This window comes from Bos mutus, chromosome 16 (assembly GCF_027580195.1).
Source record: "Bos mutus isolate GX-2022 chromosome 16, NWIPB_WYAK_1.1, whole genome shotgun sequence".
In the NCBI taxonomy this organism is placed as follows: domain Eukaryota; kingdom Metazoa; phylum Chordata; class Mammalia; order Artiodactyla; family Bovidae; genus Bos; species Bos mutus.
This window is the reverse complement of record NC_091632.1, coordinates 6,207,553-6,234,741: the sequence shown is the minus strand read 5'-3', so window position 1 is coordinate 6,234,741 and position 27,189 is coordinate 6,207,553. Positions and strand designations below refer to the sequence as shown.

The window sequence follows — 27,189 nt, the reverse complement described above, 5'->3', positions numbered from 1 at the left end:
TCAAAGCCTTGGGTCATTTAAAAATCCTGATTTGACAATCCAGCCTTGCCTTCACCAACTCTGCTACCAGCAGCAGGTATTACCTTCTTTCTCTAACTGCATGCTATGGTTCATTCATTCCCTAAATATTTGTTGAGGGCACTATAGGAGAAAAATGATGAGAGAAACAGTGATGAGTTCTGGTTAAAGAAAGGCCAAGAATAAAAGCTAAGACTGACTCTACCCTCTTCCAATCAGTAAACAATTAGGGAAGAGTAATTAATCTCTAGTTGTAGAACATCTGCCGCTGCTGCTGCTAAGTCACTTCAGTCGTGTCCGACTCTGTGTGACCCCATAGATGGCAGCCCACCAGGCTCCCCCGTCCCTGGGATTCTCCAGGCAAGAACACTGGAGTGGGTTGCCATTTCCTTCTCCAGTGCATCAAAATGAAAAGTGAAAGTGAAGTTGTTCAGTCGTGTCCAACACTCAGCGACCTCATGGACTGCAGCCTACCAGGCTCCTCCATCCATGGGATTTTCCAGGCAAGAGTACTGGGCTGGGGTGCCATCGCCTTCTCTGAGCTGTAGAACATCTGCTGCCTTGCAATCTAAGAAAGGTTCAGCAACGCCCTGTGTTTGGAGAAGTCCTTGACCCAAAATCTGCTGACAAAGGAGTCCCATCTCCCCAGAAAGTGTCTTCCTCAGTGTCTGCCTTATCTTCAGTCAGGACCAGGAACCAGCCCTTGGGGGCATGAGCTAGGGCTGGGAGCAAACTCACGATGAATTTCAAAGCAGCAGCTGGGGCCCTGCTGTGATTACATTTCACAATTATGAGGCACATTATCCTGTCTGCCATGCTCTGATGGCACAAAAATGCAGTGCACTCTGCCTAACTGGTTTCAAGATTTGACCACATTCGATGTACTTGATGTAGTAGAGCTCCACAACACATCCATGTTTCCCTTACTGAAACCCTTCAGTAGCTGTCAACACCCAGAGTCATCCCAGGAGTCCAAACACAAGGGCAGGGCAATGTGTGGAACCCGACTGATCCACTCACCTCATCCAGACACAGCCCTCCAGCAATGGATCTAAGAACTCAGAATCAGTTTGGGCTGCAGGGTACCAAATCAGATATCCAAAGTTTAGAAATATTCTCACATGAGGATGGTGTCCCTGTGACTTGACTCAAAACATGTTAGGGCTGTACCCTCGAAGAAAACAGGAGAAGCCTGACTAGTCCCCTTGGTGTGTTGGCTTTCTTGCTGGCAGTTTCTCCATCTTTTACTTCTCTGGAAAAGGAGAGGACTTTTTCTAAACCAAAGCCTCTTTTATTCAGTTCCTTCTCATACTTGGAAAAACTCTTAGTTTTGCAGCCAGGAATTAGGCAATATCATTAAAGCATCTAGATACTATTCTGCACCCAGAAGACAAGGGATTATTTTTAAATTATACATACATTAAGTCCACACGACTAAAATTTAAAAGGCACATAAATATGTAAAGGAGAAAATCTCTCCCACCCTGTCTCCCAGACAACCAGTTCCTCTCTCCAAAGAAATTTCTGTTGCTACTGTACTTCGTATCTTTCCAACTGCAATTTTTATACATATACTGGCAAATATATCTTTCCCAACCCTTCTACACAACTAATGGCAAAGTGTACACTGTTCACAACTTTGTGGTATTGAATTGTATGGATGCACCACACGTCACTGAAACAGTCCCCAATCCAATCCACAAACCACCTTGAACACACATCCTTTTTCATGTGTGTGAGAATATACAAAGGGTAGATATACCCCAAAAATCGCTGTTAAAGGATATCTGCATTCATCATTCAGGTGAACTTTTACAAAATGCCCCCAATAAAACCTGTTATCAATCCTGCGCTCAGAAATATGGATATCAAGAGAATTTTAGATCAGAGATACTACATGAGACATGGAAACACTACACAAAATTAGACTATTAGACTGCTACCCGTTTGGCCATAGTTTTATTATCCCTGAAGAATCAAAGGCGCCACAGAGGAAAACGGTACACTCAAGCACAGCTGGTTTAAACCTTCACAGGCACAGTATCAAGGGGCCTCATTCCCTTCGCAGGCGCTGAGATAAGTGCGCCAAAACCAATCAGAAGCAAAATTTCTAACAGAACGCTCAGCACCCAGCAGCTGTGAAAGGCAGCAGAAGCGGCCAGGGGCCTGAGGACCCCCGGGACGTCTAAGGTCCTTCGCAGTCTCCCTGGCGGAGTCCCGCTTCCAGGGCCCCTTCCACGTAACTGTCTCGGAGGGCAAGCAACAGAGAATCGCGCGGCGGTGGCCACAGGCCCAACTGTGACGCAGAGAACGCCGAGGTCCGTGGTCGCGGGGCTTCGGGATTCTCATCACAGCGATGGTCGGCCCGAAAAGGCCACTGCGGACTATGGACGGGAGGAAACGGGGCGGCTCGGTGGGTTTTCTCGACGTGAGAGGGCGCCTGAACGCGTCAGGTGAAACGCGCCCTGCGGCCAGCTCCCTACCTTGGAAACCTCCGCACTCCTCTCGGGTCGCCGCGCCTTGAGGCCCCAGGGTCTGTGGTCTCAGGGAGTCTTTGCCGCGGTCCGCACACGTGCCGGGGCCCGCGCCCCCTGCGCGCGGCGTCCACCCGCTCCACCCAGGCCCGCCAGCAGCGCCCGAGGTCACGTGACAGCGGTACCGCACGTGACGCGCGCAGACGTGACGTCATCACGGCGCGCGGCCGCGGGCGCGGCGCCGGAGCCTCCGGGTCCGGGCGGCGGCGCTTGGGCACCTCCCCGGCCGTCCGCTCGCCCCGCGCCCGCTCGGCGGGCCGGAGCACAGGTGAGTGGCCCGGGGGCGGCATCCGGCGCCCTCACCCGCCGTCGTCCCCTCAGGGCGGGCGGGGGCCTCCAGGCGTCGAGCGCCGCGACCTCCGTCTGCAGGCTGTCGGGGAGCGGGGCGCCGCTGCTGTTGTCGCCCGCCGGGAGGCGGCCCCTCCAGCGGGGAGCTCGAGGGGGCCCCGGACCAGGTGCCCTGGGGGGGGAGCGCGGCCGGGGACCCCGGGAGGGGGCAGCCGCACGCTGGGGCCGTGTCTGTCTGACAGGCAGAGCCGGCTCCGACCCGCCGCCCCAAGGTCCTCACCGTATAGCGGCGTCCGTGCGGGCCTTTCTCAGTCTCCAGAGTTGAAACGAAGTTGACGGAAGGAAAGTCTTTCTGGAGATCATCTTATGCCTGCATGAGCCACCTCTTTTTCTGTAAAATGGATCCTGTAGAGTGATTGGAGCGCTTAAAGAATAGTATGCTACCTAGAAACAGGAGTAGATGAGAATTTAGGGTCTCGTTTTCCCTTTTCGTATAAAACTATGGTTGTGAGTTGTGGATTTTTGAAAAGCATAGTTTGATTTAATTTTCTTGGATCCTTACAGATTCCACATACGACAGACTCTTAGTAACCTTCCAATTTCATTTCCCAGAAATTGTCCTTGAAGCAAATAAACAAAAATAAAATAATAATAACTGAAGCTTGTCAAAAATCAAGAAATTACTTCTATTAATTTTTTAACGTGTAGCCTGTTGTTGAGTTCATTTAATTTATGCGTACAAGTGAACTTTACAAGTGACTGGCTGTGGCCATAAAATTAGTAGTAGAGTTTTGATAGGTTTTCTATCCCAGTAATTCTCTCGTAGTATAGAATTACTACAAATATTAATTTGTTAATATTGATGAATGAATATTACTCTAATAATTAGAGTAGGGAGACCTTTCTGTAGAACTTCAGTAGCTTAAGCTTGCATGGTCTCCATTATTCAGTGTAGGTGTTGGATCCTCTGGAGAGGGATAATGGCATCCCACTCCAGTATTCTTGCCTGGAGAATCCCCATGGACAGAGGATCATGGTGGACTACAGTCCATAAGGTCACAAAGTGTCGGACATGACTGGAGTGACTTAGCATGCAGGCATGCATTGGGTCCTCGTTTGAAGTTTCATTTTAAGAAGAAATCCAAATATAGTTGGAAGTCATCATAAATAATTGGGTGTTTCTTTAGAAAAAGTTTATTGTCACTGATACTGGCCTTTTGCTCTACGTTGAAGGCACAGTTCCTTTCTTGCATTCTGTTAATGAACATTTATTATACACTTGCTAGGAGAGAAAATACATATATAAAACTGGGTCCCCACCCTCTATAAATATTCAGCTACTTAATTTCCTTTAGGTATTAAAAATAGTGACATCACGCCTTTAAGAAATTGTATCTTCTGATTTTTACCATGAGAGAGAGCAGCCTTGTGAAGATAGGTGAGAAAGGAGTAGTTTCTTTCTACTTACAGCAGAGAGTTGACAATCCTGTCAGGTGGGTTGGACACTCCATGACAAGGGGAATTCAGAGGGAGGAGAGATGAGATTTGCTCAGGGGGATTAGTGGCTGGCTTGTGTTGGTAATGCCAGGAAGGGAGTGTGCTCTGCTTGTGGATGTTTGAGTCTGATGGCGCCGCCTTCATTTGTAAAGCTAACTGAATATGTTTAGTGTCCCCAGGCTTTCATATATGCTCATTGGTTTTGTTTCTTGTACTTACAGAATCCAAGGATTCTTTTCATTCTCTCTCCATATTGCTTGATGAGAGGCATTATGGCTCCCAAAGACATAATGACAAATACTCATGCTAAATCCATCCTCAACTCCATGAACTCCCTCAGGAAGAGCAACACCCTCTGTGATGTGACGCTGAGAGTGGAGCAGAAGGACTTTCCCGCCCACCGGATCGTGCTGGCTGCCTGCAGTGATTACTTCTGCGCCATGTTCACCAGTGAGGTACGTGGCGAACCATCTCCTCACAAGTGGAGCCCACACACCTCACCTTGTAGGCATCTCATTTCACTGATGAGACAGTGGAAGTTCTATATAATTGTGAATCTCTGTAGTCTGGTGTTCAGCGGCAGACTGTGGATACCATCTGCCATTTGCACGTTAGTTTTCTCATTTCAGAATGAGGAATAGCAGTAGGACACATTCTCGTGGTTATTGTGACAATTACCTGAGAAACTTACACGTGACGTGCTTAGAGCAACGTCCAACGTGTAGCAAACACAGGTGTCAGCTACTGGGTTTTCCTTACCAGTGTTTTATTCGTTTTCCTATTTTCTTTCTTCTAAAGTTTAACATTTTAAAGAGTACAGGGGAAGAGGGAGGAGGGAAGCAAAGAGGAAGAGCAGTCTTCTTCCTTCTCCCAGGGGAGCGTTAGTGCAGCCACAGGTGGGTGGCAGAGGACTGGTGCCTGGCTGTGTGGGCACACGAAACATCGCCAGAAAGATGCCAACTTGGGAGCACAAGCCCTTAACCAGGGAATTAGGGACAGGCTGGCCTGGCAAGAAAAAAGGTGGTGCTCGCACAGTGTTAGGAAACAGGCTGCCGCAGTGGTTGCCTGGCAAGACACCCAGCATGTGGAGGAGCTGCTGAGCCACGAGGGATGCGGAGAGCTAGCAGAGGACAGCGCTCTCAGCTTCCAGGACTGCAAGTCTGATTTTTTATTTTAAATAAATTGTCTCGATTATGTCATCTACCAGTACTTGTACGTAAGCCTGACATACCTCGTCATGGTGATCATGTCGTGATGACGACAGTCGCCGGCTGGGGCCAGATGCTGTGTTAGACGATTGCCTGTCCCACTCACCCCAGGGGCGGCTGCTACCATCTCACTCTACACGTTAGGAAGTAAGGTCTCAGGTACGAAATGCCTTACAGCTTGTGAGTGGTAGAGAGGATTTAATCCTAAGTTAACTTGGTTTGCCATTCCCTTCTCCAGAAACTTAAGTTGATTCTAACTTTGATGTTTGCATCATAAAGCCAGAGTCGTATGTGATGCTGAGCCGGTGCTCAGCCCGTGGCTGGCAGGGAGAATGTGGAAGCCTGACATTTGCCCCAGTGGACCGTGTGTGAGGTGCCCTTGCAGATGCGGTCCTGTACTGCCCCCCACAGTGTCTGCCGGTGAGCACCAGAGCGCTGGTGTTCAACTGGGCCAGGACAGTGTCACCCGGCTGCCAGCAGGAAACACGGAGGACTCGTCACACGGTGTGCGTCCTGGCTTCACTCTTTCTCTGCACATCTGAAAAAGAACTCCCTTTTCATTTTTTTCTCACCAGGATTTTGTAGTCTTCCTTTAAAAACTGACATCAGGCAAGAGAATGGTGAATGGTTCGCGTCTTTCTCAACTGAAGTGTAATTGACCTGCAGTACTTCGTTTGAGGTCACAGCGTGGTAATCCGATACAACATAAGATGATCACAAGTCTAGTTACCGTCTGTCGCTCTTCAGAGTTATTTCAGTATTACCGACTGACTCCCCACCCTGTGCGTTTCATCCCTGGGACTCATTTATTGTGGAATTGGAATTTCGTTCCTCTTAATTTCACTTTGTCCCTCATCTGTCTCACTCTGTCTGACTTACCTAACTTAGTATTAAGTGTGGTAACCTCTAGGTCCTTCCATGTTGCTGCAGATGGCATTATTTTTATGACTCTTTATGACTGAGTAATGTTCCCCTTGTGTGTGTCCCCCACACATATACCGCGTCTTCTTCACTCACCCGCTGATGGGCATTTAGGCTGCTTCCTGTCTTGGCTATTCTAAGCAGTGCTGCTGTGAACACTGGAGTGCATGTGTGTTTTCAAATTAAAGGTTTCGTCTTTTCTGGAAATATGCTCAGGAGCAGTGTTTCTGAATCATGTGGGACTCTTATTTCTAGTCTTTTAAGAATCTCCAGACTGGTCTCTATACCCTTGAATTTGTTTTTAACACTAAATGATTTAAACAGAAGGGTCCAGAGACCTGGATTTTAGGTTCGGTTCTCTTAGAAATTCTGTGTGAACCCTAACGACCATCTAACCTCACTAGGTTGTCTGTAGAACAGAATGATTAAACTTGGTGGTGTCTTCATTCTCTTCCAGCTCTAAATTTCTCCATAAATGCGGTGCCACTGAAATAGCACAGGGTGAGGCAGGAGGCCTGGCTTCAATCTGTCGCTTGTTATTAATAGTGAAGACCTAGGTTAAGTCGTGCTGTATCTCTGAAGCTCAGACCCTTTGTGTGTTAAATGGCCGTGACATCAGACCTAATAGCCTTACCAGGCTGCTGTGACCATCAGACGAAATAATAAGTGAGAGGCACTCTGCAAAATTGTAAAGCGAGTATTAATGTGAAATACTGCAGTTGCTGCAAGTTCTTAGATAGTAAACTCATTTTCCTATTTAAACCATTTGGCTAATGGGACACAGGTTACTGACTAAGAAACTCCTAACGTGAACGTGCTTATATATTTCTGTTCGTAAATACTTACAGTTAGTAAATGTTTTTCCAAAATAATGTATTGGTGACATTTTTTGGTTTGGGGGATTTATTTTATTCTTGGCTTTGTTAGAGAATGCTTTTTGATTATTACTCTGGACTGAGAAGGAATCAGAGTTGATAAAGATGTTTAGTTTATAATGGACGTGCACTGGAGTTTTGTAAGTAGTTGAAATTCCTAAACTAAGATCTAGTAAAACTTTCATAAGGTAACCAGTTTTCAGATAGTTACTGTCCTGTAAAGCTGAAGATTTCCACCGTAGACAAACCATTTTCTATGCTTATTTGGCCTCAACTATACTCATAGCCCCAAGGATATAGTCTAGACTGAATGTACTACCAGTAATTCAGTAATCCCCAGAGAGAATCAACCCAGTATTGGAGGAAGTATCAAACAATCCAGCTGTCTTCAGTGCTACAGTGGAACGCCCTCAAGGTGGCCAGCGTGCAGTCTCAGGGCAGGTGGGCGGTGCTGGCTCATTCTGGAGGGTCTGCAGCCGGAACTCAGCGAAGTTCATGTTTCATCTGAAAAGCCCATGGACGCTAGTGGCATGCTCATGGAACTTTTGGTTGTATTCCATGTCTGCGTTTGTTTTAATACGAGAGCAGCATATTAAATTATTCACAAGTAAAATTGATATTCTCAGAAGGTGTCACCTCTGTGTGCTCTTGGGTTGCACATAGCTCCCCCATTTGAAAGGCTGCAAATATATGCTGTATTTCCTTTGCACAAATCAAAATAGACGCCCTTTTTTTGTTAAAGACGTGTATGCAGTTAATATTGTTAGATCCCTTCATGTGCTCGGATGCGAGCCTCTGCCTTAACCTCGTGTAATTGCAACCGCCATGATCGCATGCCCTTTTCACTTTCAGCTCTCAGAGAAGGGGAAACCGTATGTAGATATTCAGGGTTTAACCGCCTCGACCATGGAAATCCTGCTGGACTTTGTGTACACGGAGACCGTGCACGTGACTGTGGAGAATGTCCAGGAGCTGCTGCCCGCAGCCTGCCTGCTCCAGCTGAAAGGTATGGCTGTGGAGGCGTGTGCCCACAGCGGCCCGCGGCGTTCCAGGTCGTGGGAGTGGGGGCACCATGGGCCTCGGGGCTAATGCCCATGGCTGAGAAGCTGAGGTTTTGTCGCAGTGTAGAGGAGCCTCCAGGTGTTCGTCTCTGGCTCTTTAGTAAAGAGAGCACATGCTTTCTGTTTGTAAAAACATGCAGGAGGGGCTAGTAGAGGCCTTTCCTTCCGTCTGTGTGCACAGCCGTCCTGTGGGGGGCATGAGACACAGTTACAAGTCATGGCCTCCATGGAGGGGTGCTACAGCAGGTGCCCGGGTGGGTGAGGTGGCTGGGGGACCACTCACAGGGGCCCTTTAACCTTCTGAACCATAAAAATGATCTATTAAACATTGAAGTTGACCCACAGAAGTGAAAGTGGAAGGTTTTCACAGCACTGGCGATGGTGCCCCTTCAGGTGCCGACCTGCACTGACCTCCAGATCCGCTTCTGTTAGCTTTAGCCTTTAGAACGTGACCGAAGGAGTGCGAGGCCTTTGCATTAGTGCCCAGCTCTGAATGAATGCTACACTCGGAGCTTTTCAGTTAGAGAAATGGGAGAGTGTTACCAGCCCCTCCTGTCTGTCCTTCTTTGGCGTCTTTCAGTAAGTCCTTGTGTGGAGGAGGGATTAGGTGCGTTGTGCTCAGTGACAGTTGGTTCTGTAGCATGGCGCCCAGGAGTTTTACAGGCGTGTCTATAACTGTGGCGGTGTCCATAAACACAGTTCCTTCTGCTGCACTTGCTTTAAGGCTGCAGCACACATTTATAAAGGCCTTGCTGAAGGCTGCAGAGCACGTAAGACAGAAACAGGATTTGCATTCCCAAAGAATGACATTTCTAAACTGATTCTTAGGCATTGAGCCAGGGTCCCTCTGATCCCACTCGGAGAGGTTGTGACCCAGGGACTGAGGCCTGTCCCCCACCAAGTGTCCTCAGGACCCCTGTCTGTGTCTGTCTAGGCGTGAAGCAAGCCTGCTGTGAGTTCTTGGAAAGCCAGCTGGACCCTTCCAACTGCCTGGGCATCCGGGACTTTGCTGAGACTCACAACTGTGTTGACCTGATGCAAGCAGCTGAGGTTTTTAGCCAGAAGCATTTTCCTGAAGTGGTGCAGCATGAAGAGTTCATTCTTCTCAGCCAAGGAGAGGTGGAAAAGCTCATCAAGTGCGATGAGATTCAGGTACCTACCTGCTTGGCATCCGCTCTCTTCAGGACTGGGCCAAAGACCAAAAGGCAAGATGGAGCTACTATGCTTCTATAGCAGGGCTTTTGGTCAGGTGTCCACATTAGTGCTAAGGTTTGAGCACGTGTCCCTGAAGTTATATGCCAAATGTATTTGCATGTTTATGGGAGGGAGTTCACTTCTTCCTCAATGAAATCTGTGGTCCCAGTGGTTAAGAGTCACTATTAAACAGTATGGAATAAGCAGAAATGGGAAGTTAAGTAGATTTTTTTAGGATACGTCTCTTGTTACCCCTTCAACTTGTTTTGAAACATGCACTGAGAATGTCTCCCGTGCAGCACTCACGCCCTGGGTGCTGGGGAGCTGAGAGAGAGCAAGGCACAGTCTTGTTTTCAGGGGATTCACAGTGTTGTAGTGGAGACAAACGAAAAGATGCAAGTGCTGACGGAGTGTCGGGAGAATCACGAGCCTGTTCAGAGTAAGGAAGAAGAAAGAAGAGGAAGCTTCTGGGTCTAGATGAGATGGTAGAGGAGGTGGATCAGGAGGACCGAACAGAAGGCTGGAGACCGCAAGCAGGACGCAGTGGTCTGCACCTCTGGGCGTGGCGGGCTCTGCTGGCCGAGTTGGGCGGCGGTGGCGTCCCGCCAGCCTGCGCCCCGTGTCCAGGGACGCCACCCCGCAGCGGGGAGCTTGGGGGCTGGTGTGGGTGTGTGCCTAGACGGCACCCCGAGTGTGCGCAGCAGGGCCATCGTGTTGCTGAGGCCGGCAGCCACCTTGGCGGCCCAGCTCTTCTGTTAGCTTCTGGAAGCACCCGGCAGAGCCTCGTTCTCGGGGAGGAGTCCTTCCGGGGGCTTTGCTTCCCCCGCTGAGGAGACGGCGATCCTCAGGGAGGATCCTCTAGGGAAGCTGAGACTTCCTCTCTCTCTCTCTCACTGTCCTCAGATAACAATGAAAAATGACTGTAGATGACTGGATCCCAGAAGTTCATGGCACCTCAGTATAAACAAGAGGTATTAATATATTGGAAGGAAAGTTTGATCCTCTAAATGCTAGAAAAGGAATTTGTTACTTAAAGAAAGTCTGTAATATATTTAGTACGCATATTCAGTAAGCTGATTTACTTTGTTAAAACTAGGATTTTCATGTAACAGCAAGTCTTCAGTATATCTCCTGTCAGCGTTCACCCAGCTTTGTGTTGGTGCCTCTGCCAGGTGACTTTTCTGAGGGAGCTTGACTGGGGCACGTCCACACCCTTGTTTCTGACCCGGTTCACGTGTGCTTCACGTCTGCCTAGGACGCTGCTCCTGCAAGGGCTTTGGGGCCGAGTGTCTGTGACCTGTTCTCGCCTGTGCTCACCTGTGGGGCTCGGGGGAGCTGGGTCCTCGCACGGGACGCCAGACTGGTGGTAGAAGGGGCCCCGCAGACGTAAGCTTCACTGTGAACAATCACAAAGTAACCAACTCCTGGCTCATTTATCAAGTATTTATTGAGTTCTTCCTGTGTGCCCAGAGCAGTTCTGGGCTGGGGATCCGGTTATGGACAAGATGGACCAAAAGCCTTGTACCCTGGGGTTTCCATTCTCACGGTACCATTCTTGGCATTTTAAAGTGTTATTAATTCCCAGAACCATCTCCAGTTTCCGAGATGAGTCATCACCCACACATGGCTCAAGGGGCAGGACTCGGCCGCCCTCGCCTCCCGACCGTTCTGGCGACCACGGGGCAGGGAGCTGGCTGCCCCTAGTTTGTTTCTGCGTGACCGGATCAGGGAGCCTTCGTTCGAGAGCAGTGGAGACTGTGAATAAAGCTGGCTGGAGCGGGGAGGGCAGGGAGCTAGCCTCTTCAGAAGCCAGGACTAACTCTTCTGTACCATCTTCCTCAAGTATCTGGCAAGAATGGCCTTTGCTTTTTTCAGCAAATGACATTTTTTTCTCTTTCATGTGCCAGCCAGAAGCACAGGCCAGATGTCTGACCGTGTTGCTAACTAACGCCGCCTCTGCGCCACGTAAAACAATAGCACCTGAGGCAGCGGGGCGGGTGTCACGTGCGTAAAGCAGCACGGGCTTCAGAGTCGCTCTGGAGTGGCTGTGGGGCAAGTGTTCCTAACCACTCATCTTCAGATTCCTCTCCCATAAAATGCCGAAAATAGTTGTACTCAGTACGTAGGGCTGTTCTAATGTCATAAAAGAATTCTCTGTGAAAACTTATTGCAGAGAAATTTTCTCTGTAGTGAAGCATTAATGTTGGGGGATCTCTCGGTTTAGCTGTTTCTCTGCAATGCTTGTTTACTCCGTCTTTACTAAGGTCAAGGATCTCTGCTTATGATGGAAAAACCCCATTTTCAGTGGATGTATTTCATTGAAACCTAGAACGTGTCAGAGTCCAGCACTCAGCTGTTCAGAACTCTGAGCCCGTCATCCTTGCCAAAGCCGAAGTTCATTTAAAAACTCACAGCCACTCTTCTGCACCCTCCCCTGCGCCTGGTCCCTCGGCAGCCTGGGCTCGCCTGAGCCCCTGTACGCTCAGTGTGCGAAGCCTGTCAGCTCTGCCATTGTCTCCGCCTCGCCGCCTTCTGCCTGTTCGGCCCAGGGTAGCCCCGTCTGGGCTCCCAGCACGCAGCCCTTCTCAACCATCCTCCGTGGTCGTCAGAGTAACTTTACGAAACATCAGTGTGGTCCCGTCACTTACCTGCTAGACGCCTTTTCACGGTTTGGAGAAAAATCCAGTCTTTGCTTCTCCAGCTTGACCTTTTCCGTCGCCTCCCTCGCTCATCCCGCCACACCAGGCTCTGTCGTTTCCCAGGCTGTCCAGTAGAACGTTCTGTGAAAATCGGAAGGCCCTGTGTCCGTGCTGGCCAGTTCACTGACCCCAAGCACTGGCGGCCTTGAGCACTTGTAAAGTGTGGCCCGTGGGACTGAGAAGCTGAGTTTGTTTTCCCTAGCTGCACCGCGTGGCTTGCAGGATCCCAGTTCCCAGACCAGGGATCGAACCAGCTCCCTGCAGCTGAAGCGCCGTCCCAACCACTGGACTGCCAGGGATTCCTAAAGCGGGATGTTTCGTTTTAGCTCCGCGTGAATTGATGTAGACGCCAGAGCACACGGGGCTCGTGCCTGCGGTTTTGGACAGTGTGGTTGTAGGGCTTCTGCAGGTGTTTCCTATCTACCAAGGCTAACTGCTGCCCCTCCGCCAGGTGGAAACCTACGGCTCCTACAGGAAGGCCTTCCCTGTCCCGCCAGTCTGCGTAAAGTCAGTCTGTCAAGTCAGTCTGTCTCCAGCCCCTGGACTTTTCCCGTTTGATACATAATAACAAAGTGGGATTGTTTGTTTTTCTGACTTAAGTTATCTCCCCACTTTAAGAGGAAGGTTCATGTCTGATTTGTCCCTCCAGAACAGTTCCTGGCACTTAGTAGGTGTTAGGTAAATCCATCAAATGAATGAACGTTCGGAAGCATTTTCTGTCCTTTCAGTTCTTGGGAGAAGTCCCCAGAAAGGCTCCTCTCTCTGGGCGCTGTCACACTCTGAGAGGACCTCAGGACAGGCAGACTTCGGGGCCTGGTCCTCGGGTGTCGGTCTTGTGAGTCCCGGTGCTCACTGTACCGAGTGCTCGTCCAGGGACAAGGTTTCATATCCCGCCTGTCACATGTAGCTCAGACCTCAGTCCCCCAAAAGATTAATTCTATGTATCGTCTCAGATCGCACGGCACTGTGCAGCGTGGTCGCTTAGGTGCTCATTGATGATGCTTTGCAGACTCCGCGTTCCTTGCGTTGTTTGAAGGGAAGTTCCTGCTCGCAGGCCTGGCTGAGGAGTTGGGGAGCAAGGCTGGACGTCCTTAAACAGCACTGTGAATAAATGTGTCCTGAGAGCCAGCTTTGAATAGAGCAGCAGCTTCCCCTTTTGCCTACTAAAGTTTCAGAAATGACCGGAAAAAATTTAGGAATGGAGAAAATTCTGAATTAAAAGCTGATTTGTGACTGATGGTCTATTAAGTACCCTCTCTCTTAGATGTTTTTCACCCAATCTGACTATAACTCTTCTCATGATCTTAGCAAGTTGTGTCTGAAACGATTGTTTCCCCAAGAGCCTGGCTCTTTCTGGGAGATGGGAGTGACTGGGGGGAGGGGAACGGAAGATGGCTCCAGAGCTCCCCCACAACGTGTCCCGCGCCTGCAGGTGGATTCTGAAGAGCCGGTCTTCGAGGCTGTGATCAGCTGGGTGAAGCACGCCAAGAAGGAGCGGGAGGGGTCCTTGCCGGACCTGCTGCAGTATGTCCGGATGCCCCTGCTGACCCCCCGCTACATCACAGACGTCATAGACACTGAGGTGAGTCGCCAGGACGGGCGTCTCTGCAGCTTCACGTCCTGCACCCAGAACTGGTTCCCCTAGAGGCAAAGCACCCCCGGAGCCTGTCCCGGTCTGCCCGGGACGTGCACAGTGCAGGGTCTGCAGGCGGTCACCGGGCAAGTCGGGCTCCCAGCAGAAACGAGAATCTGTGGCTTCATTTAATTTTGCTCTTTGTTGTCTTTTTGTTTTGCAAGCCCCTCATTATTTTGCATAGCAGTACTGGATGATAAGTTTTGTCCCTTTCTCCATTTAAAAAATTATTCCAAAAAAAATTTGTTCCATGAGAGGGGACATAGGTAAACCTATGACTGATTCATGTAAAGCAGTTATCTTTCAATTAAAAATAAATTTTAAAAAATGCAAGGCAAAAAAGAGCAAAAAAAAATTTGTTTCAAATTGCTTTGGAAAAGACACTTCCCTTGTCAAGTCTCTCTATTTTTGACTCTGGAAAGGTCAGCTTGAAAGCAGTGTGATGTTTCACATCAGCTTGGCTCCTGTCGTGTTTGTTTACAAGCATTTCTTCAGCCTCAGTTCCCTGTGGGGCGTTTCCTGACTTTCTCCAGGAGCCACCGGGACCACCCTGGAGACCACCAATCTGTAAAGCGTGGGTGAGGCTGGCCCAGCCCGTCTCTGAAAGTTCATCACAGACACGCCTCTCCAGTCGTTGGCATCAGGGGGCTTGCCAGCTGCTTAGTGTCATCTCTCAAACTCGGTCTCGTTTGTGTAACTTCTTCCTATGGTCCATTCACGTACCCTCACCTACCTTTGAACCATGTGACGTCTATTCAAAACAAACCTTTTTAAACTCATTTCCGGAAGCCCACGGCCTCAGCCCTGCCGGCAGCCCTGCTGAGGCCCCCGCGCTCACTCTCCTCCCGCTGTTGCAGCCTTTCATCCGCTGCAGCTTGCAGTGCAGGGACCTCGTTGACGAAGCCAAGAAGTTTCACCTGAGACCTGAGCTGCGCACTCAGATGCAGGGGCCCCGGACGCGGGCGCGGCTGGGTAAGCTGGCGTCTCGTGTTCGCTGTGCCATCTGGAGCAAGGCCCTCTGCCACCCTGACCTTGAGTTCCTAGAAACCAAGGGCATCGTCCCTTCTAGTTCATGTGGCTGTTGGGAGGGTAAGAGGAGATACGGGGGGAAAGCACTTTACAAATGTCAAGTGTTAGGCAGTGTAAGTCCCAGCTGTATTTCAGCGTATTGGGGGCCTGTGGGTTAGAGCTCTCTCAGATGCTGTGCAGTCAGTGAACCATCTGCGGCCCTGCGCCTCCCTCCTCTGGGTGGAGAGGAGGCGAGGAGGAAGCCTTGTGGGTGAGGCAGGGGTCCGGGAGGTCGGAGGCGGTGCTGTGCAGCGGGTGAGGGCCTGGAGCCGAGCCAGACGGCGGTGCTCACCCGCGATTACCACTCACCGGGGGTGTGAACTTTGGCAGGAAACTTAACCCCTCTGGGTCCATCGCCGCATCTGTGAAACAAGGGTCCTCACAGCTCCAGCCTTGCAGGTTGCTGTGAAAGGGAGTGCGTGCCGCCTCCGGAGGCTGTCACCTCAGTGGACAGGCCTGGGCTCAGGTCCCGGCAGCCGCTGGCTGGCCTCCACTGGCCTGAGCTGACGCCTCGGCCTCTGAAACGAGGAGGCCAGATGAGACCGTGCGTGGAAGATGCCTGGTGCTCCACCTGGTGTGCGGTCTGTGCTCACGTGTGCCCTCGATTCCCGCTCGCTGTCCCAGGAGCCTAAGCGTTTGGCAGCTTATAAATTACTCTGTGTACATGAGGTGGTGTTTTGTTGTTATTATTTCCTGTTTTTACTCTTATCTGACTGTGGCCTCATGCGTGCTGGGTGTTAATTGATAATTAAGCCTTTCATTCATAGATATAAGTAGAGTGATTTATTTCATTCTAATGGCAGAATTAATAGGTCTATAGAAATTTTAGAAACAAAGAGAAGCAAAAAAGTAAACGAGTCATCTGTGATTCCACCACGCAGAGATGCTGCTTTTTGTTGTTTTGTTTTTAAAGGGATGCCGTTCTGTTGATCCCTGGGAGATGACAAAATGTAGCTTGTGTCTCATGTTGTATACAGAGATTTATAATCAGCATGAGATACATGGAAAAAATATAAAAAGAAAATTTTTGAAAAAGATTGAAGGACTGAGTGAAAAATCATGAGAATATTAGAAGAAATTATAGGAAAATATCTGTATTCTGGGTGGCCTTTTTTTCTATTTTGATAAATACACACAACGTAAAATTCACCGTCTTTCCATCTTGGATACATTTCAGTGTTAAATACCGTCATACAGCTCCCACGTCCAGAACCGTTTTCATCTTGCAGAACTAACGCTCTGTATCCATGAGACAGCAGCCTCCCTTCCCTCTGTCCCCTTTTAACTAAAATAGGAAAACTTAGAGCCCTTCATGGTTACTTGACTGCATCAGGTTTGTTTTTTTTGTTTTTTTTAATTGATGGCAAAAGGCAAAGAAATGGACTGGTGGACTGGGAGAAAATACACTCGATACATACGACAAAAGGTTAGTATTTCTACTATAAAAAGAACCCTGCGTGGCAACAAGAAAAAGAGCAGTGACCTCGTAGAACGGGGGAGCAGTGACCTCGTAGAACGGGGGAGCAGTGACCTCGTAGAACGGGGGAGCAGTGACCTCGTAGAACGGGGGGAGCAGTGACCTTGTAGAATGGGGCACAGGAGCAAACAGGCAGCGCCCAGAGCACCCTGTGAGAGGGAATGCTGGGCGCCCGAAAGGTGCTTCACCCGGAGGTCTGGACGAGGTGCACAGCCTGTGTCCCACCTCGGGAGTGTCCTGTGAAGCAGTGTACAGTATAGACGTAAGCACGTAAGAGTGCAGACACAGACATGAGCATGTTTACCGCAAATTGCTGATATGGAGAAAGAGAGTGAGTGCAACCCGCACGCCAAGTGAAGGGGAGGGGCTGGTTGAATTCTAGCACGGCTGTACCGTGTGACGTCAGGAAACTTAAAAGGCGTTGAGTCAGATTCACAGACTTAATTGTGTACACTGAGTAGGGGAGAGGGAGCAGCAAGACTTCCGGGTGTGTGTGTACCTGAGCACAGAAAAGGGTGTGTATACAGGATAAGCACTAACCTCTTAATAAAGTGAGAGCGCAGGGGGATATTAACTACTAAGGCTTTGTTTCCGTACCTCTGTGTTATTACCATACGCTTGTGGTTACACAGAAAATAACAAATAAGTATTCTCTAAATACCAGCTGAGCCAGTGAGGTGGTGCCAGGAACCTGGCGCTCGGAGACAGGACATTCTCCTTGCTTTGGTTCCTGCTCCCAACTCCGTCACTTACTCTAGTAACTCACTGTCTGAACCTGGACAAGTCCTTCAGCGCCTCTGGATTACCACCAGCTGCACGTCAGAGGAGTTAAGTCAGTCACTAGAGTTCTTTCCAATACAGAAGATATGTTTCCTTTTTGTAGAGCCAAAAGCGCCCCAGCCAGTTCATAATTGCTCGTTAAGTGGCTCTACAGTGACACTCCGTGTGAACCAGCCCAGAGGTGGTTTAGAGGTCAGTTCCTGACCTTGTTTGAACAGGCAGCAGAAAACCTCTGTGGCTTAAAGAACTTGCTTGTTGTCCTGCCCTGGAGGGGTAAGAATGTGATTCTGCACGCCCGCATGGTGCTGAGGTCCTTTTTTCAGAAGTCCTAGGAAGGAAATAATGAAAATATTCCCAGCTGGGTTCTTAATTTAGCATCTCTGTGTTTCCAGCTTAGCATGAACCGTGCCAGCCGTCCTGTGCTCTGCCGGCCCCTTCGGGAGGCTGCTGAGCCAGTTACCAGGACGATGGCCCTTCTGCACACAGCACAGGGCAGTGAAATGCACAGGAGTGAGCGTAGCATGCCCCATCCTACACGTGGGGTTCTGTTTTCCTTACTACCCTTACCTCTTACTCTCACCAGAGATGTAATGCAAATTGCAGCTCCTGCCTTGTCACTGGCTCCTTTCCTGTGCAGGTGGAAATGCAGGTCCTGAACGCGTCCTTGGCGTTCCTGCCGCCTGTCTGCTCTTCCCTCCAGCAACGCACCCCAGGGCATGGGCGTTCCCCCAAAAACAGCGGTGACCAGGCACTGCTGGGAGGCCTCGGTGTCAGCAGTGTGCCTGCACACACAGTTCTCGTCATGTGTCTTAGACACGTTTTCCTCCTCGTAAACGTGGAAGTCCAGCTTGACAGGCCCCCGTTGGTTGGCAGAGAACTAACAGGCTTCCTTCTGCTCAGCCGTTTGCCCAGTTCTCCTTCACAGCAGGCAGACTGCAGGAGTAGTGGCCCCAGCTCAGGGTCCAAAGACAGTGAGACCCTTGGGAATCGTTCTGAGGGAGGAAGACTCCCAGGCACAGTGCAACAGAAGGCATTGAAAAGGCCAGTGTTTCTGACCAAATAAAAATCATGTACCACATTGTAATGGTCAGCTAGGAAAATAAATTCACTACAGCCACAGCAAAGGGTTAAAGTACTTTGTAAAGAACTAAAAAAAAAGCACATAAGACAAAAACACTAGAGACTTGAGTGTATGGTTCACAGCCAGGGAGGTCTGTTAAATATAAGGGGAGAAGTTCAGCCTAACTGCTAATAAAGTCTTATTAGTGATAAATAATACAATAAATACAATTTCTTGCCTATCGAAGTATCAGAGAAAATATGCAGTGCTACAGAAAGTAGAATGGATTGGCACCTTTAAGTGTTGGTGGGAATGTAGTTTGTCTCACCTCTCTTATAGATCAAAAGATTCTTTAAGGTTCACGTTCTTCACGAGGCAGTGCTCTCATTTCCATGTTAAAGAAACGGGGAAATGTCTCATATTCATGGACGTTTACCACAGGATTCTATGTGATTATTTATAATCCAATTAGCAGCTCCTGAAATGCCTAAAATATTAAATCATAAAGGCTTTTGTTAATATCTTGAGAAAATGAAATGGAAACAGGCTGTGCTGTGATGTGTCCCACTTCTGCTGTGTAGACATTCAGAAACAGAACTGGAAGGAGACAGTCTTATGTTTTGGGGTCTTTGTGGAATTACAGATAAAGTTTTTTCATAATGCTTTTATTTTCAAGCTTTTTAACAGTGAAAATGTGCTTTATATATTACATGTTTTATAATCACAAGACGTAAAACTTTTTTATCTTTTTAACCAAAGGGCGGGTCATATGCAAGTAAGGGCGACAGTCATACCTGCTCTTGCTTTTTAAACTTTTTAAAAGGAAATCATCTTTGTGATAGAAAAAGCTACACAGGCTAAACAGACATCAGTATTGCCTAAAATTACGTTTTCAGTGTTAAAACACTGGCCTTCTTACCCTTATCAAAAGCTCTGTTGGCACTGACATGAACTCCAGCTGCAGTGGGAAGTGAATCAGTTCACTCACTTGGCAGACAGGCTTCCAGCACGGAGGCTCTTTCAGGGACGGTAATGGGCAGAGAGGCTCGGGGGCCGGTGGTCTTGGCGCCCGGGTGCTCAGAGTCCTGAGCTGCCGAGTGACCCCACGCTCACCCTGTCCTCTGTGAGCCGGGGCCAGCCGGAGCCTGCACCAAAAGCCTTCCTGCCAGTCAGCTGGTCCTCTGGGTGTGCACATCACAGCTTGACTCAGTGGAGTTTGCTTTACCGTGTGGTGGAGTTTGCTTTACTCTGTGGTGGAGTTTGCTTTGCTGTGTGAAGCATAGGAAACCCCTCAGCTGTGGGTGTTTTCGCTCAGCTGCCCCTCCGGGGTCATCATGGCCTCCCCACCCATGCGCACGTCAGAGGGAGAGAATTGCTGGGGGGAGAAGGGCGTAAATGGGAGAAAGCACTGCCAAGGAAAACCCTGGCCCCCCAGTTGGAGGAGCTTAAACATAAAATCAGTGTCTTGCGAAAGGACCCTGTGTTCAAATGCTTTGTTTGCGAAAAGGAAGTGACTGCTCACCTTGGAGTAGGGCCTACCTACTTTACTTGGCAAGTACACAGAGAGGTGCCCTCTCATAAGAGGAGGTTAAAATCCGTGGCTTTTGTGTGGCTTATTAAGGAAAACAGAAAACATATATAAAAGCAGAATAATCAAAGAATTCCCCCATACCTGTCACCCAGTTTCAACAGTTACTGACCTGTAGCCTATGTATTCTGAAGCAAATCCCAGACAGGATAAAATTCCATCCATATTATATTATGCTTTTGTGTGTGTCTCTGAAAGATGAAATATACAACCGATTATGTACCTTCGTCAGATTTAAGTACACGTTCACATTTCTGCAGTTTTCCCGTAATTTACTTTTCTTTGTTTTTGAACACTTCAGCTGCTCCAGTCAGGATCCAGACAAGGCTCACATGTTGCACTGGGTTCATAGCTCTCTCTAGTCTCTATAAAATCCACAGGCTTTTCACTCCTGCTTTGGTTTTCCTTTGCAGTTTATTTGTTGAATTTCCCATGATCTAGATTTTATTGGCTACATCCCAGCAGTCTTATTTAACACGTTTTCTGTTCCCCATGTCTCCTGTAAACTGGTGGTTAAACTAGACTTGATCAGTCTTGATAAAATTTAAGATTGAGCTTCAGTTTTGTGGCACAGGCTCTCCACAGGCGATGGTGGCACGCTTCCTGCTGAGCGGTTTGTGTCGTTCCCCTGCCGGTCGTGGCAGCCGTGACTTCCCTGGGGGCTTGTCTGTGTTTCCTGTCAGTTTAAAGGTACTCCGCTTGGTCTTTCCAGTCCAGGTCAGCTAAATGCTGTCCTGAATGTCCTGAAATGCCCCAGCTAACTTCTCTACAGTAGAGCAGCTACACAGGGAGTTTTCTCAAAAGAAATATTATTGGAATATTATCCAGAGAAGTCCCTAGGGGAAAGGGGAAGACACAGAAGCTATCAAAATGCCTCATTTGGTAAGATAGTAGAGAAAAAGACTCCCTTTAAAAGTCTAGCCTTATGGTCGGTTACCTGGCAGTTTTGATGAATTAACAGGACATGTGGTCATGGAGTTGGCTAATTTGGAAAAATTAAGGTCATGGAAAAGATTTTTAAATTTATTATTTGGTTCCTAAGCCACATCTCTCAAATTTTGGGAGCCAAGGTTAGGAGAACATTCTTTGCCATCACAAAGAATTCCTGTTTTGAATTTTACAGGGTGAGAGAGGCAGGGAGCTCCTCCAGCCTACCCTTAAAGCCTGTTGTGGGCTAGCTGGAACCGTATAGATGGGTTGATGAGGCGTAGGGTGTGCTCAGGCTTCTCCCATGCACAGAGGAGCCTCACGGGCTGCAGTCACGGGGTCACGAAGAACCCGAGGCGACTGAGCACGCACGGCGTGTTCAAGCATGCCTTCTGGGCTTTAATGGAAACTCACGTCGCAGAGATTCGGGTTCTCAGGAAGCAGCAGTTTGCTGCTGGGCAGCTCTGTGGAGGCCTCCCCTCTTGGACGGCTCCTCCTGGCCGCGCGGGGCAAGGCGCCCTAGTGCTGTCTGCACTGCCCCGTCCTTGTGGGCAGTCAGCCTGCAGCGCGGGAAAACGGCCTCTCTCCTCGCTTGTCCTCAGGAGCCAACGAAGTGCTTCTGGTGGTCGGCGGCTTCGGAAGCCAGCAGTCTCCCATCGATGTGGTGGAGAAGTACGACCCCAAGACGCAGGAGTGGAGCTTTTTGCCAGTAAGTTGTGATGGAACCAGGCCCAGGGAAGGAGCTTAAATGTCCGCAGTCCCTGACTCCGGGTGGTAACTAGCCCAGTCCTCAGAGTGGAGAGGCCTGGTCACAGCAGCGCATCCTGACAACAGGCAGTTACAGTAGTCGGTTGTTGACTGACTCAGCTTCAGGAGTACCTTCAGCCCTGTGTGCAGTTACACTCGGCTGGCCCGCCGCCATTCCCACGCCTTCCCCGGGCCGCCCGAGTGGTTCGCAGGGTGCCTGCCCCTGCCCTGTTAACCTGAACACGGTGCTCAACTGTCCTGGACTGAGCTGGTGTCTGTGGGACCCAGGGTCTGTGTCTCCTTCGGGGTTTCTGCTTCAGTGCAGTAACAGAGACGTGGGGGTCTTTTGGTCATTTCTCATGACCTTCCAGGTCGTTGGGTCCTTGCTCTTAGGGAGCAGTGCACTAGTCTCTTCCTGCTTCACGGAAGGATGTTGGTCTTTAGCGCAGTGCTTATGGAGCGGGAAGGAATCGGATACTGGATAAGGGAAGGACGGTAGATCCTCTGGAAGCCTTAGAGATAGACGTACAGAAGGCACTCATCGGTAAGAGCATCAGTGAGCAAGAGGCTTTCGTCCAGTGGGCAGGCAGCAGATAAACCGCTGCTCAGAGGGCTTCACGGCCGCAGGTGAAGCAGCAAGGTGCGGAGGGAAACCCAGGAAGGACCACAAAGATGGGGCCTGAGACCGGCCTGGCTGAAGTGGCAAAGGCGCCTCTTCTCCCCCGACCCTAGAGCATCACCCGGAAGAGACGGTACGTGGCCTCGGTGTCCCTCCACGACCGGATCTACGTGATCGGCGGCTACGACGGCCGCTCCCGCCTCAGCTCCGTGGAGTGTCTGGACTACACGGCAGACGAGGATGGGGTCTGGTATTCAGTGGCGCCGATGAATGTCCGGCGCGGCCTAGCTGGAGCCACCACCCTGGGAGGTAGGCTGGTGCACAGGGCAACGTGTGCATTTCGGGGTGGCTGGGTCGGGGTTCACACCTCTCTGTGAAGTGCGGAGGCTGCTGGCGGGGTCAGTCACGCCTTTCTGCTTTCAGACACTCCCAGGCGTCTCAGTGGTGGCGTTGGGGCTGGTAACTCAGGTCCCGGCGTGCTGAGAGGCAGCTGGCACCAGTGGTAATTTTGCAAATTCCCATCTAGGGAGTGTTTCTGAAGATTCCATCTTACTCTGTTCTCTTACTCTGTGTCTTAACTGTGCTGTCCTCTTTAAGAAAGACTTAATTGATTTATCCCTTAAAAAAAAAGTTGTTTTTGGCTCCAGGCATTTGGAAGAGTTGTGGGAGATTTGTAGAGAAGTCGTTAGAAACCTCTCAGTCTCTAACGGCCTGTGACTCCTTCATCCTGAGCAGATATGATCTATGTCTCTGGGGGCTTTGATGGAAGCAGGCGCCACACCAGTATGGAGCGCTATGACCCGAACATTGACCAGTGGAGCATGCTGGGCGACATGCAGACGGCCAGGGAAGGTGCCGGCCTCGTGGTGGCCAGCGGGGTCATCTACTGTCTAGGTGTGCGGGGTCTGGGCAGGGCGGGGGCGGGGCGACTGAGGGCAGCGGCCTCGGCGTGGGGTCCCTTTCACCAGAATTGGCTCATAGACTTCCTCCCCCTAAAAGCCTGGTCTGTCCCAATATAGTTTTCACTCACTGGGATTCTCCTTTCCGTGAGAGCAGAAGACGGTGCTGTCAGATTTCTCTCTGGAGCCCTTGAGGGAGAGCTGGAACTAAGAGCATCAGTGAGGCCCTTGAGAAAGGCAGGCGGGAGTGAACATCAGGACTGACCATTCTTTCTGGAATGGTTCCCGTTCTGTCTTTCAGGAGGATATGACGGCTTGAATATCTTAAACTCAGTTGAGAAGTATGACCCCCATACAGGACACTGGGCTAATGTCACACCAATGGCCACCAAGCGCTCTGGTAAGACCAGGCAGGTCCCGGGGCAGGAGGCGGAGCTGTCAGGCGTTGCCTGGGCAGGGGGCTGCAGGCCTGTCTTACTGGCGACCTAGGAAGCGTGGGTCAGGGCCATTCTCCTCAGTGCCTGTGTCCCCTAAATACAGTGGCATGAGACACAGCCCAGACTCTCACTGGGTTAGTGTGAGAGCAAAGCCTCCTTGCCTTATCTTTTTGCACCTGAGTCCCTCCCTGCATCCTAGCCTCCAGCCCAGCTCTGTGCAGTGACACGGGCTGCCTGAGGGAGTGTGCACGTGCAGGAGTCAAGGGGGTCTTCCTGAGCCCTCAGGCTGGGGTAGAGGAACAGAGAGCCCAGCCTCCGGGTACCAGATGCTCCAGACCCATCACAACCCCTCTCCTCTCTTTTCCTCTTTTTTCACTCCTTTTCTCATGACAAGGGTTGGGCTCCGAGTTAGTGAAAGCAAGATGACGGCCAGGCAAAGAGGGTTGCAGGTGGGTGGCTGTGCTGGACTAGATCCTCCAGGCTGTCTGGCCCTCGGCCACTCCGGGGCTCACCCTGCCGTCAGTCAGGGTTTTGTTTCTAGGATTCAGATCCTCAGCTCAGCAGCCTTCATCTGCTGTGCCCTTTCCTCCCCAGGTGCAGGGGTAGCCCTGCTGAATGACCATATTTATGTGGTGGGGGGATTCGATGGTACAGCCCACCTTTCATCTGTGGAAGCCTACAACATTCGCACCGACTCCTGGACAACAGTCACGAGCATGACCACCCCGCGGTGCTACGTCGGGGCCACGGTGCTTCGGGGGAGACTTTATGCAATTGCAGGGTGAGGGGTAAATCTGGCATCCAGGGCCGTGTGATCTCATGCACGTGTGTGGTGGAGACAGGGTTTGGTTCCGCAGAGAGAGGGGCCCCATGGCAATCTTAATGTGGGGCCATGTGGGAGGGGCCTGGGCGGGGGCATTTGTGGGGCGGGGCTGTGGGCCAGGGCTTTGTGGGGTGGGACCTTGTGGGGAGAGGGCGGGGCGGAGCCTATTGAGACAGGTCGTGGGCGAGGCCTGGGGGGGGGCGTGGGCGGGGCTTTGCGGGGAGGGGCGGTGGGCGGGGCCGGTGGAGGTGCGCCTTTCTCCCTCACTGCTCGCCCTTCTCCCTCAGCTACGACGGGAACTCCCTGCTGAGCAGCATTGAGTGCTACGACCCCATCATCGACAGCTGGGAGGTCGTGACCTCCATGGGAACTCAGCGCTGCGACGCCGGCGTGTGTGTTCTCCGAGAGAAGTGACTGGGCGAAGAGACAGTTTGCAGAGAACCAAGGGTCCTTTCCAGAATGTCTGTCTCAGTGTGGGGAGGGGATTACAGGCTCAGTGCCGCGGCTCTGATTAAGATTATTTGACACGCCCTGGCGTTGGGGGTGTCCCCGAGGAGGGTGAGCCGCAGACTCGAGGGCGGAGGCCGCACCCTGCGTGGGTATGATCGGCCAGACTCTTCTCTTCCTGGCCGCGGGGGCACTTGTTCCTCACCTTTAACTTACTGTGCGCTCCAGAGAATATACCTTTAAGTTGTGCCTCGTGTGCTGTGAAGAATTAAGGTGAATATGAACTCCAAGGTGTGGGCAGTATCCAGCCTCAATGGTTGGAAGGGTACCAACTCTCTTGCTTTTCCAAGAATAAATCTCTTTCCTAGTCTACAGGTAACAGGGGCAACACAGTTCAGCTCTGGAGGAAAACGAGGAAAGAGCTCTGTCAAAACCTCGGGGGCCTCAGGAGTTGGGGAACTGGGTGTCCAGTGCAGGACGGGAGCTGGATGCGGTGGGGTGTGAGGGAACCTGCAACACGTGGAAGGCTGAGGGGGCCCTAGACACAGAGCAGCAGAGCCAGCACGTGTTAGCTGAGCAGCAGTGCAGGAAAAGTGTCCCAGACCGAAGTTCCTGTGACTTCACCATTGCCCTGCCTGCCGCCGCGCCTGTATCCCAGGAAGGCTTTCTGCTGAATCAAGGACTGCTTTCTCCGCTGTTGCCGCCCGTACTGTTTAGGGGGAGGGGAGGAGCGGGGATGGCAGCCACCGGATGACTCCCCTCGTTCTTGTGAGGGCACACTTGTGCTAAGGAGTCGTTTTTACTGCTGTGTTTTGTACATGTTGTCTTTTCTTATTAGAACACCCCTTCCCTCCCTTTAACCTGGATCTTGCTCATCCCAGGACGGAATAATCAATGACAACCGAAATCCATTTGCTAGTTTCAGTCCGCCTGTCCTTCTGAACTCCTTCCAAGGCTCCCCTGTGCTGTGCAGTGACCTTCCTGCTCGGAGAATTGGGAGTGTGGGGACAACATGGTCACCTAAACAAGGATGCACTTTCCCTTTGTTCTGAAATTCCTTTTTTTCCTCTTTCCCTGAGTTGTATTGACCTAAAGTTCATTTTGTTTGTATTTTTTTAAGAAAATATTAAAAAAAAAAAAAAAAACAATGGTCTCAAATGCCTGTGTTTGTGGCAAACCAGCACCATCTTCCAGACATTTTGGGGGACAAGGCATAGGGACCTGCTGTAGGTCTTGTCTCTTCGACCCGTTCCCTTGTGTGTTTGCCACTAACTCTGCTGTGTCTCTGTTAGACAGCTCAGAGGTCTCCGGAGACTCATCAGCACGAGGTTATCTGAATGGCATATTCATGGCCTCCCCTCACACTTGGACATGACTTGGAAACCACAGGGAACAAAGCGGAGGCAATCTTGGGGTAGTTTTTTACCCGCTTGAATTTTAGGGTTTTAGTTGCCCCAGTCCTTTTCCCATTTCCTTGGGTTTTGTGCCACGTGACACAAATAGCTATGCAGAAGGCTCGCAAAACTGCAAAAACCCTGATATTTCCAGAGCAGAGGCAAGGGGGAGCCAAAGAGGTTCAGGAAAGAGGCCTGCCAGCCTTTCCCTAGCAGATGGATTGTGCTGCTGATTAAACCAAGTTGTGACACTTGTGACTCATTCTCTCAGGGAGGAAGAGGGGAGGCAGAAGAGTGGGGACCAAGAGCCGATGGCCCTAGGCTATCTTCACTGGTGACTTTTGAGTTTCAGACCAATTTCCCAAATAGTTCTGAGAAGAGTGTCATCTAGGTAAAGCTTTCTCTGACTCCCCAGATAGAATTACTCCTAACTGGTGCTTCCAATTTACTTTGTTCCGTGGATTGTCTTTATCAAATGTCCTTGGGTTTGTGTCTGGCTTCCTGTTCAGACTGTGTTCTCCAGTACAGACTGCCTATCATCATAGTATGCTCATATTCTATAATTGTAGAATAGTGTAGTATATTCTATAATTGCTTAGCAAAGGTTGACTTAATGAAGGACAAAGAGAAGAAGAAAAACATGCCTACCAGGGTGGTTGGGTAGACGAGACATTCCTCACATGACTTGGCTCCCCTTTCTATTCCGCTTCCCTTGCCACCTCGGGAAGACCGCGCCCGCCACACTACAGCCAGTAAGCTAGACGTCTTAAGACTAACCGGGGAGAATGCGAAACTGGAACGACCCAGAGCAGTGGCTGCAGGCCATGCCTGGATCCCGAGCCCCGGAAGGTAGCCCTTCCGACCGTACCCCCATAGGGAAGCGCTTCAACACCGAGTCTTGCCTCGCAGTGAGCGGTCAGTGCGACCCGAGCAGAGAGCAGCATCTGCAGCTTCCAGGCACCGGTCTCCGCCCCAGAGAGCAGGTGTCGTGCGCA

At 50.4% G+C, this 27,189-nt stretch overlaps 1 protein-coding gene and 1 long non-coding RNA gene across 3 annotated transcripts; one reads left to right on the top strand and one right to left on the bottom strand.

Moving 5' to 3' along the window:
• Positions 1-1,960: 1,960 nt before the first annotated feature.
• On the bottom strand, positions 1,961-2,659 carry LOC106701516 (uncharacterized). Its single transcript, XR_001351924.2, has 2 exons — positions 2,502-2,659; positions 1,961-2,402 (listed from the first exon to the last, which is right to left on the bottom strand). It is a non-coding gene; the product is annotated as an uncharacterized lncRNA (long non-coding RNA).
• A 49-nt stretch (positions 2,660-2,708) lies between these two features.
• On the top strand, positions 2,709-25,948 carry KLHL12 (kelch like family member 12). Of its 2 annotated transcripts, none has more exons than XM_070384650.1 (12): positions 2,709-2,820; positions 4,559-4,792; positions 8,194-8,347; positions 9,337-9,554; positions 13,728-13,877; positions 14,786-14,900; positions 21,431-21,537; positions 22,308-22,503; positions 22,930-23,088; positions 23,395-23,493; positions 24,125-24,311; positions 24,641-25,948. In XM_070384650.1, the coding sequence occupies exons 2-12, from the start codon at positions 4,598-4,600 to the stop codon at positions 24,765-24,767; spliced, it is 1,707 nt and encodes a 568-aa protein (XP_070240751.1). In that variant the 5' UTR covers positions 2,709-2,820; positions 4,559-4,597; the 3' UTR covers positions 24,768-25,948. The 2 variants fall into 2 exon arrangements, with proteins under 2 accessions (XP_070240751.1, XP_070240752.1); XM_070384651.1 differs by lacking the exon at positions 2,709-2,820 and adding an exon at positions 2,880-3,007.
• The last annotated feature ends 1,241 nt before the right edge of the window (positions 25,949-27,189 follow it).

Coding starts and splice junctions, on each gene's coding strand:
- KLHL12 (XM_070384650.1), top strand. CDS start 4,598: ATGAGAGGCATTATGGCTCCCAAAGACATAATGACAAATACTCATGCT. Junction 13,878..14,785: donor CAGACGTCATAGACACTGAG/GTGAGTCGCCAG, acceptor CCGCTGTTGCAG/CCTTTCATCCGCTGCAGCTT. Junction 23,089..23,394: donor CGGGGTCATCTACTGTCTAG/GTGTGCGGGGTC, acceptor TCTGTCTTTCAG/GAGGATATGACGGCTTGAAT.